The sequence below is a fragment of the Ischnura elegans genome, chromosome X (genome assembly GCF_921293095.1).
Source record: "Ischnura elegans chromosome X, ioIscEleg1.1, whole genome shotgun sequence".
NCBI classification, from domain to species: domain Eukaryota; kingdom Metazoa; phylum Arthropoda; class Insecta; order Odonata; family Coenagrionidae; genus Ischnura; species Ischnura elegans.
Window position 1 is genome coordinate 25,840,124 of NC_060259.1, and position 14,391 is coordinate 25,854,514.

The 14,391-nt window shown below is 36.0% G+C and overlaps 1 protein-coding gene across 3 annotated transcripts in view; it reads left to right on the top strand.

The window, feature by feature from the left end:
• Window positions 1–14,391, top strand: part of LOC124171829 (TGF-beta-activated kinase 1 and MAP3K7-binding protein 2-like) — a 130,240-nt gene that overhangs the window by 94,056 nt on the left and 21,793 nt on the right. Inside the window, exons 5-7 of one of the 3 annotated variants that reach the window (XM_046551179.1) lie at window positions 7,193–7,289; window positions 8,187–8,291; window positions 10,271–10,519. In XM_046551179.1, coding sequence (XP_046407135.1) covers window positions 7,193–7,289; window positions 8,187–8,291; window positions 10,271–10,519 — 451 coding nt within the window. Of the gene's footprint in view, window positions 1–7,192; window positions 7,290–8,186; window positions 8,292–10,270; window positions 13,469–14,391 lie in introns of those variants that run through there. The other 2 variants (XM_046551178.1, XM_046551180.1) reach the window with 2 other exon arrangements.

A 14,391-nucleotide genomic window follows, 5' to 3' on the forward strand; every position in this document is an offset into this window, starting at 1 on the left:
AATGTTTTATTTTGTTATGTATGCTGATGATTAATTTGTTTTTTAGAAATCAATATTTTCCTGTTATCAGGAGTGACTCTGTACACAGTCATGTGCATGGGTTCGAAGCTACTTACACCAAAGGTGAAATTCGCCATGAAATTACGACCCGTAATTGTAACTGTGTACCAAGTCTCTTGTTACATGCAGAACTTTGGAAAGCATCAGTCGTTGAATGGCAGAGGTTTCTCTCCGACAGTGGCTTAGTAAGCACAAGCTCCATCTCCTGTGCCACAATTCGGACTTAAGACGTCAACACCTTGCTTAGTAAAATCAGTCTGAAATTTGCTTGGAAGGAAGTTGGCTTGGTGGTGTGGCTGGTGACATCCAGCACCAGCAATCACGAGATCCGAGTTCCAATTTTGGCCAAGCCTAGTGATTTTTTCATGGTGAATTTCATCCTTGGTGTAAAGTCAAAATTAAAGTAATACTATCCATAGGATTTCATTCAAATGTTGGCTGTGACTGTGCAATTAATAATATGTGTGATACATCAGTTTTTAATTTACTTGTGGAGGAGGTGTTATTGATGAATGTGATTGCATATAGAAGATTGAGGTGAAGATTTACGTCAATCTTTGTTGCTGTGGAGTCAATTATGCTGACACTTTTATGGCTTTAGTCTACCCGTAGTCTTGGGGAGGGTCATTTTTAACTATGTATCGAGAGCCAAAACATAAGTTGATATTGTATGGTTGGGGGCATTCTAACCATTTCATCCTCAACTTCTAGAATCTGTGTGTAACATTTTGAGCCAGCCGTGTGAACAGTGGTGAAATTTACATGAAATGCCTTGAGAAAAATTCCCCTGTACTGGTGCCATAGACCTTTTCACTATCCTGTGCAGTGGCCTCAAAAGCTATAGGCCCGTAGTTGGATTCGTGGTCATTGGGAATTTTATCATGGCAATCCATCCAGAATCCAGTATCTACTGTCTTGTCTTGTCAATTTATTGATGATGAAAGAGTGAACGTGAAGGATATTTATTTCTTTGATCTATTACGTATTACTATTAAATTAAATGCACATGCAGACTGATGATGTGTTAGAAATAACGTTTGGGAGATTGAAATGCTAGTATAGTTCTTTTATCACATTTACTGCGTAAGAAGTAGCTTCATTACCAAAAAAAATCATTAATCATTAAAATTACATTCACCATAAAAAAACATGGGGCATTTATTGCAACCTTTTAACTCTGCCTATACATATATATAATCAGATTTTGTTTCCATGCAAAGGAAATTTGTGGAATTTCTTGAAATTTGAATTCTGTAGCCAATCCTTCTGTAACTTTATCCTAAGTTTGGTTGGGATTAGCTTGGGTGGACCACCCGGCAGACTGAACCATAGGATAAGTGTTTAGTTGAATTGCATCCTTAATTATTTTAAGTGGTACTAAGGTACATATCATCCTTTGTGTGTAGCAATAATATGAAATATTATTTTGGAAACATGCTACTAAGTGTACCGCATTTCCATTTTTTAAAGATTCATCCGGGCTGAAAGCTGTTCTTTATCTCTTTAACTACATATATAACTAGAGGATTCACCTCTCCATTTTGACCAATTTTCAAATTTATTTCATTTGTGCGCCTATGCTTTTTGTTTGAAAAATTTTCTGTCTTCCCACTTTTCATTCCTTTTAGAGATCGTTACTTCGACTGTGCCAAATATTTACCAAGTGCACTTATGAGGTAGCAATCAGGGAATTTTCCAAAGACAATGGAAAAAGTCATTTTGGTCAATTAGTTTGTAATTTGCTATTTATCGTTTTCCACCCATTATAGAATACTCTTTTCCATAAAGTAAGAAAATTATAATACATAATTAAAATCAGTATGTGAAGTTTTAAACATTAGTAACTGGTTATGCACTTGCATTTATGCCCAATTATCATCCCCTGAAGATAGACTTTCCGGATAGTAGCTTTTGCTGAGCAACAGAAATCTTTGGGATGAAAATGCTTTGAGTACTTTCTATTCCTTTCTTTGTACAAGAGATGGAATGAAATGAGGTTATTGGTGGATAAATACATATAGGTAGCATTATAATAACAGCCTCCAAGGATGTTTGTGATGCCAGTCTTGTGCAATATTGGATACCATAAGTAAATTCTCTGACTAGCTTTTCATGCATCATTAAATCCACAGCTCTCCAGGACTTATGGCTTATTTACGTCATCCACCAATATTGGCAAACCATTTTACTCAGAAATTCAGTTCAGTAAGGGACCGAGGTCATACAATTGTTTATTCAGTCAGGTTGTGGAATCAATATTTGTTCCTTTCTCAGTGAATATAAACTAAGTATTGACTTTTTGTCTTTCGAGCAGCTTATACCATTTTTAAACGAAATGCTGCCATAAATATTAACGTATATCTCATTTTCATTTTAAACATCAACATGGAAATTTAAAATTATATTTAATATTTGTTACAGTACCTAAGTTACTGATTTGAATAAAATATGAAGAGGCCTATTGGAAACTGTCTGTAGAAAAAAGCAAGGCACCGAGTTTGTAGAGTTCTATAAACTATGTGTCAAACCACTGTGACTAAAAACATAAGGGAGACTGTTACTGCATTGAGTCATGCACTTGAAAAAATTATCTGCTCCGTCGTATTTTTTGTACTTAATTTTTTCTCAACAAAGTACCCCTCTTTTGTTCGTAAAATCATGTTGCCCAACTTTGAGCAGTTGCTATTCCTGCAGTTTTCATTTCCATAACTGGCAGTTTTCATACAATGAATATAGATCTAATCCAAACTGTTTGTAGAAAACAAATTATTTATACTTATATAATTACAAAAGTTGTTGTAAACAACACAAACCTCTGCGAACGTTGTAACCAATGGTGCAATGGAAAATGGATTGGTTCTGTTGTGTACTGTAGAATTAAAGCTTTGCAATCACTTAAAAAATTTATATTGAATACAAATATCATGGCCAATAGAATTTGCAATTTATATGCAGCTTTTTCTACGAGTATTTGCAGCTTGTCATGGGAGAGGGAAGATGAAAGAACCTCGTGGTTGCTGCCAACTTGGCAACAGCTAACAGTCCATAGTTCATATGCTGCCATGTTTCTGTACCTCACAATGCACATGGTGGCATCTTTACATGGCTCTGAGGAACTTTCTATTTTCTATTGCTTTGGTTTGGTCTCCCTTGCTGAGCAAAGAAAAATTGATATCCATTGCTTTAAGTATAATTAAATATCAACCAATGGTAAATATACTACTGATATTCTACTCTAATAGGTACTGCAAATTATGGCATTTAGCACATTATACAGCACTCAACAGTAAGAATATATTTTCAAGAGAGCCATAGGTTTCGAAGTTAGCAGAAGTTTGCGTTGTTTATAACAGTTTATTTCATATCAGTGCTATAAAAAATTTGTTTCCTCCAAGCCCTTAGGAATAAATCTAGCTTCCTTATACCAAAACCCCAAGTTATGGGTATGAAAACTAAGGGAATGGCAGCTGCTCAAAGTTGGGCAAAGTCATTTTATGTGCAAAAAAGTGCTACCTTTTTGACCAAAAATTGAGCGCGAGAAATACTAGGGAGCTTAGGATTTTTTCAAGTATATAACTCAACCTAAGAATGACTGATCTCTATCATGCTTTTGTTCACATTGAAATAGGGTAGTTTCCTTCATCAAAGAAAACAAAAGGCATTGATTGTGATTCTTTACCCACCATTAGTGTATTCATAACATACAAATTATTTGGTTTTAGCAATCCCAGTGTAGACAAATGCTAATGGTCAATTTTAACCTCATTTGAAAAAGACCAGATTGGCACTCATGCGATGCTACTCTACGTGACGTCACAGGGACCTAGATTCTATACGAGTAGATAGGAGTTTTACATCGTCTGAGATTACCAATGCATGCATGAGGCACAGAGCTTAGGGAAACATCTCTTAATAATCACGTATTAAAATTGCCTCATTCCCACTCCCCCAGTAATTAAGCTACTGTGTGAACCTAATTATTTTGGAGCTTTTTCTTGTTTGACTGGAAGTCACTTGATTCACCTATAAGTCCTTATACTTGAACACTTGGAGTGCTGATGAGGGACACAGGAATGAAGCTCCTCTCAGTGCCTAGAATGCCAATGGGCTTGCTGTGTTCAGTTCAAACTCAAAGTCGTGGAATTATGTTAAAGACATTTTTCTCGGAATGCAGTGTATTATTATTTGTTGAGTGGCTGTCTTTAAGTAGGTATGAGTAAGAATTTTATTTTATTTTAAAATTTTGATTGAACAGTTGAGCACACAGTATACAGGTTGGTTGAAATGTCATTGAAAAGATCACATGTGGAAAATAACAACTAGTGAATTTGTGTTGGATTCAACCTTCCTTAGAATTTGGGTTAACAATCTGTTAAAATTTTGGTGGAATGAGTTGAATCAATAGATTGATTTTTTTTCTCTTGGCAATGGTTGTGAAGCTATAAAGTATATCCTATAAACTGTTTGCAGTTAGATTTTGTGAAATTGTTCCATGATAGATTGTAGTAATTCATTGTAACTTCACTCATGATGAAAACTTAAATGTGCAATTTTTTTCAGAAAGAATGGACGTTAAATATCTATCCAATTTCGTTGCTATCTGACTACAAATTTTGTACCAATGAGTGTCAAAAAATTATATTAGCTTTTATCCATGCAGTTATGATTGAACCCTTTTAGTGCCAGCCTATTTTTCCCAGTATGCTCAAGAATGCCCAGGGCTTTTTTTGGGGAATCTGTAGGTTTGCGCTTAAAAATTTATGGAAAGCCTAAAATGCATTTTCAGAAACCATTTTTTAAATTCTCAAACTCCCAAAACTAACATGTATGTTAAAACATGACAGATACTAAAAATAGTTACCAAAGCTACATGAAACACAAAAAAGAAAAGGCCTGAGTGTAAAAAAAGGTGGCTGATAGATCGGCCCTTGGCACTCCTCGCACATACCTCACCTCAGATGGATCGGTCTGCTGGCACTATAAGGGTTAAATGTTGATTTTGCCGGTTGGGAATCATAATATGGTGATCAGCAAGTAGTTTAAAATTTTGTGATGCCTCAACTTATACCCATCATTGTATTGTGACAGAGAATGGTTTTCCCTCCAACTGTGGCTTAGTAATAATGGCTTCTCCTTACTCACAATGTTAAGGCCATGAACTCATGGGCTTAACACCATGTTCCAAGAACTCCATCTAAAAATTTGCAAGGGAAGATGATAACTTGGTTGTGTAGCTGGTTGCAAACCTCAGTTTCAATCGGGAGATTTGTGTTCTTAGCTGAGCCAAGTGTTTTTTTTTCATGGTAAATTTCATCCTTGGCTTATGTTACTTCACATCTGTGCACATTGTGGTACAAAATAACTCATTTCATGCCCTTTGATTTGCTGAATAATTTACATACACATATTTTTAGTGCAAATTTTCTGTAATGACTCCATTAAAAATGTAATGAATGCTCAGGGATGTAAATATTTTGGGATGTAACTATGCAGCTGTTATTGCAAACAGAGTCTCATGGAGTTTTATCCTAATTTTGGATCATTTTGTTAACCGACTAACTGCTCATTACTCTTTATTTTTTTATTCATTGCAAGTTAAAATAATAGGGGCTCTTAAGTCTAATCCTTTCTAAGAGCTTGTAATTGTTTTTTTTTGACTTTATCCAACATGCATTTAGTGTGGACTTAATTCCCTTTATAAGAATTAAATATTTTGATATAGTTGTAAAACCTTTACAATTCTTTATGAAAATTGTTGATTTTAGTGATGAGGAACTCTGTTATGGGATCTTTTCAGTTTCAATCCCTATAATTCTGCCATTGTGTTGCATCATTAGTTTGGCAAGAGCCAGGTGTGGCTTTCTTTATCCAAGCTTAGAGCAAAAACATACTTTGTGTGATTCTGCATTATCATTATAAATTTAACCATGTTTCAGTTATTTGACTTTTGAGACACATTTGAGAGAATCAGGGAGCATTGTTCATTAACTTCCACTGATAGAATTGGTCATCCAAAGTTTTATCAGTAATCTGATTGATAGAAGATTTCAATGGTGGCCGTCAACTCTAATTTTAGCTGAGCCATTGTGTTAATATTTCCATAAGCCTTTTGGGCAATTTCTGTGGTGTGGTCTTCTGTGGTATGGCAAACATTTGCTGAGTGAGGGTAAAACTGAATGTACGTAATTCATGTGCTTGTGACATAGTCTGGGGTGAGTTTTACCCTCATTCATGAAAAACAACCTTAGGGTTCAATAGCTGAGCAAGAGATGAATGTAATTGCTAATGTTTACTTAGCAAATATTCTTGCTTACTTGAGGTTAACTCTAAGGTTTGGCATTGTAAATTTGGTCTTAACTTCATTCAGATTGCTGCGTGTTAGAAATTTCTCTTGGATTGATGAGGAAAATGTGTGTTTTCATGGGTATAACTTGCAGTGGAACCTCTCATCAATGGAAATTAATACTCTAGACGTACATGTCTGAAAGATAGGGCTGTCCTTAATTTTAAGGTAACCCAAAGCACAGTTTATATTTTTATTTTGGTTGTACATTTTACTAAATTAAAGGAATTTTAGGTATCCTTCTCAAATATGCCAAAAATAATGTTAACTTTTGCCCTGCACATGTGATAGAGGAATGGTTAAAGCTGCAACATACTGATATTGGATAGTCTGTCAATAGTTGAGCATTACAGTACAAGGTGTCCACAGGAGAAGACTGTTGCCTATTTTCAGTATATGATTCATTGGAAATCATTTGTGGAAATTTGGTCTGTACTGGAGAAAAAGTACTTAGGAAATGGTGTTTAAGGGTGCTAGTGGGAGTGTCTACATATAAGAGGGCAGATACTCTTATGAGTGCATATTTCTCTTCTGAGAAATTAAATTATTTAATCGCAATAAGTCAGGAGGTTCTGGCAAAGAGAGATGTATGTTTAGTGAGTTTCCTTTAGATTTTACTGGATTTAGCATCATAGAAAGTAATTTTTGATATGTACTGTTGTACATGGCAGAATTCTTCTGTTGTCGTAAATTGATGAAGATATTGTGTTTTTTTGTGCATGACATTAATAATGAGTGATGTGGAGGATGAAGAAATTTTTCATTAAATGAAGCTACTTAAAATTTCAGATCCAAAAGGTGCATGCACTGAGGCAAGAAATAAAATATCTTCAGGAGGAGTGTAAAAAGAGGGCACAAGCAGTGGACCTCAATTCAGATATCCAAGGTGAGTTGTATTAATGGGTCATGATACTTGTAGAATCTAAGGTGGAAATATGCAAAGTGCTTGTATGTTAGATACAGGCAAAAATAAAGAAATGCTTTGGGCTATTTATTCCTTTTTAATTTCTCAATTTTTTGGGCAATCAATATAGAAACATTTGGTATGCACCTCTCTCCTTTGCTATTTTGATGGAGCTATTTTTTTAATTTGTGAAATTTTAACTATTATTTTAGGCTCATGCAAAATTTTTCTGCATAAATATGGGTGCCCGTATCTATTCCAGGTACTAAAATTGATGACTTCAGGTTTGGCTTGGTGGAAATTTCTTTGAACCATTAGCTTGCCCTTTGCTCTTTTATTGGAGTTAGAAATGGCAGTTTAAACAAATGGCTCAAAATGACCATATTGTTATCATACTTCTTCCAGATTAAGATAAAATAGATGTCTAAAGGTTCCTCTGCTGTGAATAAATTAACCCTTGACCCATTTTTGTCCCTGTAACTGAGTGATCTCTAGGACATAAAACTTACATCCTTTATTTACTCTCAAAATAAGTGCAAAAAATAATTTATTACAATGCTCTTCATAATAAATTAATAAAATTGAATTTTTAATGAGCTGCTTCATATTGAATGTAGTCCTATAATGAGTTGTAAATGCAAAGCTTTCTAAAATGAGAGCAATTTTTTAATACCATCTTACTAGAAAAAAAGTCTTCATGAGCCAGAAATGCTTTTTCTCTTTTTTCTTAGCTCTCAATACCTGCGTGGAAGGGATCGCTGTAGCATTTTTATTGGCTTAATTTTTCCATTGCATCTTTTATACTAACAGCACAACAGTATTTTTGGGCCAACTCTGGCAATTCATGTACGTATAAATCCTAAAACTTGTGCTTTTCAGTGCCTCTTGGTGAAACTGATGAAGAATTTTATAAAAATATATACACCGGGCAGCGTGGTTGGGTACTGGTGCCTCGGCCTGATTCTCAGTCTCATGAACCTCAATGTAAGCTTTTTATGTATCAAAAGTTTTTGTTGGTAATGTGCATCCTAAAAATTCAATCAGACATTTTCTCCACTATTTAATTAAATATGCCAATTGTGTGTACATCAGAATTTGAAAGCAGTACATATTCTTAACTTCTGTGGTATACTTTTAAGATACTCAATGCACATTGGAGAGGTGGGCCCCAGTGAGCTAAGTCATCAGAATTAAACTCCATTTATGTTTGTCAAGCATAATCTTTTATAAAATTTTCCTGGGGAAATTTCCTTTGATAATCGATGGTTAGCCATAAAGACCTCCTAATGATAGACTATATTTATCAATGTATTAATGTATTTATGACAAAGAGATCAGGACTCCTAGGTGGGTCCTCTGAAGGATACAACACACAGGGTCCGGAAACCAAGTCAGAGACTTATATGCCCACACTCCCGGGGAGGAGTTTGGATGGGAAGGAACAAGTAAAGAGGTGCCGCCGCGATAGGAGCTCGTCGATGCCTCTGGGGTTGGGATAGGGTTGGAAGGGATGGGACGGGGTAAAATACCTTACCGCTGTAGAAGCGGAAAGGGCCCAGTGACTAGCGAAACCCGGCATCAGCCATTAATGTGCCAATGAATTTGGAGGATTTTACTATTAAAGAGAAAAACCCAGCAATCAAATCATTGGATTGTATTTATGACAATGACCCCATCCTAGAGATGATCCAGATGAATTGAGGAGACCCCCTAAGGGATTGTGTGGCCATTTACAGTTAACCACCCCATGCTGCTCTTGGGTGGTGAATTTGGTGTACTGGATTATCTGATACATATATCCCTAATTGTATTTGTGCCTATTTGAAAAATTTATATTAATTACTTCAGAATTCCAAGCAAAATATGTATTGAATATTCTTTTGAGAAAGTGTCTCAGCAACTTTTGATATAGAAATAGAGTCATTGCATTTTCATAGTTAGAGAAATCTTCAACTTCAGTTTAAAAAATGAGTGTTCTTTATGTGGTTGTGATATGGACTAGATGGAAATGCTATTCAAATTATTTAGGCATAGTGTTTAACATTTGTTACAACTTTGGATTTGAATATTGCTGAAATGAGCTGTACTTAAAATTACTCTTGGTAAAAGTTTAGTGATTTTTATTTAAAATTTCAGTTATACAAGTTGCAATGCTTTATTATACATTGAAACTGTTTTTTGAATAGGGGAAGAAAATGTCAGCAAAGCTTGAAAGACTAAAAGTTGTTCCATTGGCTATTGTGCCATTCATTTTGTGAGAGTATTTTGGAAGGAATTACCAAATTGCGTTCATTAATTCTTATTTTGGTACTCATTGCATTTTTTTGAATATATCAGGAAGAAAAGAATGAAGCCTTATAAAGCATCAATTTGATTAATTTAGTTCCATTAGATGGTATTATATTTTATATTTCAAAAGTTCTGTTAAAAGTCAAGGGCAAGAGGAAGAGGTTTTCTGCTGCCATTTACTCATGCCTCATTAGGTGTAAATGGTGTGGCTCAAATGAATATTTTGATAAATTCTTGCTGTGAAAATCATTGACCACAAGAATGATGTGTGTGCTAATTCAGTCCAATGCCAAGCATACAGTCTTCGGTATTTGTTACCACAGTGCTGTTGTCTATGGTAAATTTGTTGATGGTTTTTGATTGCTGTTTTTTTAATGCCCTTGTCAAAAGGGAATCATGATTTTCGTTGTGTGGTATTTTTTGCTGTAATGATGGCATAGATTCACGATAGAAAATCAGTAAACATGTGCAATTATCTTAAAACTTAGAAGTTTCTTTTAACTCAGGAAATTTGATCTTTTTTCTGATAATAATAAATAAATTCATATTAATAGTTCATGGTTGCCTATTTTTGTTAGTTCATTAAAGTTGGGCTTACATCAGATATTGTACTATAAATAAATTTTAAAATCTGAACTTGAAATAGTAAACAGTTACGCTTAACTCTCCTTCAGTGACTGCAACCTTCCACCAAGAGTCAAGGGAGCAGTGGAGGAGGCATCGAGAAAACCCAGCTCCTCCAGGAATGGAGCATCCTGGAGGTGTTGAAGGAGTCCATGTGAGGGCCGATCCTGTTGGTGGTACTCGGATGGGTCCAAGTACCTCCAGTGAGGGCCCCAATTGGATGTGCTCCAGTTGTACATTCCACAACCACCCAGCTTTGGATAAGTGTGAGCAGTGTGAGATGCCTCGCATCATGCTAGGTATGGCCATGGAAAGCAGCTCAGTTGTGTCCAAAACTCCTTGCTATTGCCACCCTAACAGTGATGTGCCTGAGAGACCTGTATGCCTTCTACCTCCTAACTTGCTACCGAAAAGTCCATCCACCTTTGACTCCATCCCAACCAGTGGTTGGGTCCCCTGAAAATTTGTGCTCCATCTTGTTGACGTTGCTATTGTGCTTCCAAAACTTTCCTATGATTACCATCATTATAGAGTATTTTGTTTGCTTTTTCTTTCATTTATTGCCACTTGTGTTTGAATATAAGGCCTCCATCATTGAGTAGGAGTTTGGAAGACGATTGAGGTAAATTTAGGTTTCCTAAAAACTTGGTTGTTGCAGTGGAGGAATGGGATGTGTATTCAGAATCCAAGCAGTGTTTTGGGTTGCATTAACATTGCTATGTAGTTAGTTTAGTGAGTTGACTGGCATATCCAGACTACTAGTCAATGCTTACCAGGGATCTACCCACTGGGAACTGACTTGGTGGCTTTCTTTGCCTTCCACTGTGGTGGATGAGGGGCGCCATCATGAGGATTTTATGGTGTGCTTGTAACCTGTTTTTGTGGTCACCACCCCTGCTTTGAACGGGGAAGCTGCATGTTGAAATTCCTGGGGTTGCCTCAGCCTGTTATCTCCCCAGTTGTGGAACCGAAGTCAAGGAGAATGATACCTTCAAGAGCCACCCTCGTATGCAACATAGCTGAATTGCTTGAGCACACCACATGGCTGGCACTGGTGGATGTTGTGGTCGGGTGGGTGGCAGAAGCTCAGGCTCCACTAGAATCTCAGGCTCCTCTGGGAGAGTAAAGATGATGTGGCTGACGGCCAAAGCCATGCTCTAGGATGTCTCATTGGCACCATCATAGTGGACATAGTTGTGGGGTATGTGGGGGCTCTTGCTGGAGTAAAGGTCCTGGTGAGGTTCAACTGATTCAGGCATTATATAGTGGAAGTTCAAAATGAAATAAAAGGAATTTGCAATTTTCTACAATCATTTAATTTGTATCACGTGGCTCACGGAGCCATCTTCTGGTACAAAACCTGGTGAGCTGAAGACCTGGTTCTGGTGAGGGCCTATTCCCTATGAGGATGGGGATGACTGAGGTACAGCCAGCAGCATCAAGGGTGTGGACTTATCCTTCACAGCTTCATGGCAGGTGTGCTTGTCAGATGGCTCTTGATAAACAGGCTTCAGGTAGTTGATCGAGAATATCTGCTCTGCCCTGTCATAATTCACCATAAATTCCTAATCAGTAACCTAGAGGGTGACACAATGAGGTCTGGTGCAGGACTCCTCAATCAGATTATAGATCTTATCCAACCTGCAGATATGTGTTCAAGCATTTTGAAGATAATTAAGATAAACATGGTTTATGTACGAAATGGTTGGTTGCTGGAACAGGTCAGAGTACTCAAAACAAATGCTGGATTTCCTCATTCAAATCAGCCTCATTGACCACAGCATCAATTCCTTGTGGTAGCAGTGGTTTCTGTACAGTGAAGAACTGTTCAAGGAGTTACGGTATTCGGGAAGATAACAACCCTCGATTGCATCATACCGCATTCTTCTATTGAGAAAATTAAATGAATGTGCTTGTTTTTACATATTTGCGTGTAATTTAAGCGCATATATTATACACTTGACTCTGAAGCTATTTTGCAGTGTGACTATAAGTTCGGGATATTGAAGAGACAAGAAATTTTGACAAAGTCTGTTGTTTTTCCGATGATTCCTAACAGAAATGTTCATGTGAATTTCGTTATTGCGAACCTCCGGTTTTCTGGTCCTGTGAACTTTGTAATAGCAAGAGTCTACTGAATTGATAGTGCCTGTAGAAATAGATTATAAAGATTTTCCCCACCCAATAGTCTTACTTGCCATCTCATTCCATTTCCCCTGCAATTCCCTAGTCTAATTGTTCTCCTCCTTCTTTTTCCATGGCCTCCATTTTTCTTGCTCAATGTTTTTGAAAAATATTTTCCTGCATAATCACAAAAATGCCCAATATAGATTATATGCAATTAGAAATATGTAAACCACTTGTGTTAATTTTTTTATTTTCAAGTATATGTCCTTCATCTTGAAATAAATGGGAAATACTCTTAATTATCATGAACATTTGCTAATGGAATGATGAAAATGCAGTTGCTTATGATGATATTCCTCAGGTTTTCTATTCCTATGATTCCATTTGCACAATAAATATAGTTGATGAGCTTGCTGAAGGCCTTTGAGTTGTCTATCTGGTGGTTCTGTGGTCAAGGACACATATGGTAAGTTGATGGGGGCCTATATTCATACACTAATGGTAATATGATATTTCTCTCATCTTTTCAAAAGGCTAACGAATATTTAAATGGCCTTAGCTTGAGCATGAAGAATACCTGTTATCAATATTGTTAATTGTTGATATTAACAGGCTGTAGCCTTCTTGGTATATTGTAACCAAAGGAAGTGGCCTTATGTTGATGCTTATACAATTTCTTCAAGAGTGTAAATGATAGATTTTTATATTGAAAAGAAAAATTGTGTACATATGTATATATGTGAGTGGCATATAGTTAAAATGAGCATCCTATCAACAAAGGAGGATAAAATGAAATATTAAAACTTGCAAGGGATGATTGGGCTTAAAAGCTTATCCAACACAGGTTTTCGTCCGTCTTTAAGTGCCTTCCATTGTTAAATGACCTAGTTAATTTGTTACTGATGAATTAAAATTTTCTGAATTAATTTTTATTGCTCATGAGAAAAATGTCATTGAATATGCAATGAGAGATACTGTTGTTGGAGAGAGGTAAATTCTTATAAGCCTTTTGAGTTTGGGTGTGTGGACTGTATCATAAAAAAGAACTGTTTTGTGTTCCTACAGTGTACATTACTTATATGCTATTTTTGTGGTTAGTAAAGTTATTTTAATAAACACAACTGTTGTTTTGTTGTGATTGGACTAATTCTAGCTCCCTTCAGAAGTGCACCAGTAGTTTGAAGGTCTCAATTAACTTGATTGTGTGCTATTTTTTTTAACTCTGCTAGCTGTTCTTTGCTCTTCTTGAGTGGTAAACTGGAAGCAATCAATTCATTTTAAGTGAGTGTTTGAGTGCAGCTTTGATTTATAGTTTAGATCTTTAATGTCACTTACCTGGATATGTATGGTCTCCAAAGAATGTTTCAAATTATGTGAAAGAAACCCAGTCAAAATGCATGGAATTTTAATAATGGTTTGGTAGTCATATTTACGTCATGTCTCTTTGCGATGTTCATTTTTATGCATGAATAGGAAAGTAAGCCAACTTTTTGATGGAGGTAGTCATTTTATTTGATTAAATTACCTTGCTCAATTTTTTGGTAAATAACATGTCTAAATTGAAACTATATCTGACTACACTATTTTCTTTTATAAAACTATGTGGAATATCATACTTTTTGTGCTTGGATTCCTTTTCATCTGAAAGTAAATAAAAGGTTGTTTGCTAAGCTGTGACACCTGCCAATTCCCACAATGGAGGAATTCAGTGTCCATGTATCTTGTACAAAATTCCATCATGATGTTTGTGACAGCTGTTGTCACCCTTTGTAAATTTTCTTGCCCTTTCTGCTCTCATTTGTACAGCCTCTTGCAACTTTTTGATTAATAATATCTCCTAAAGGCTTTTTTATTCCTTTATATGTGTATTTTTGTCATTCTTGTGGAAAATGACTTTATCATGCTGCTCACTTGTTTTCGCTGTGTGGAATTAGTGATTTTGATTTTCTCTTGCCTGTAGGACTCTTGTATTGTTAATTGTGATTCTATACAACAAAATCTATCAGAAAGTGACAGCAGTGAATTTGGGTATGTTAACGCTGAG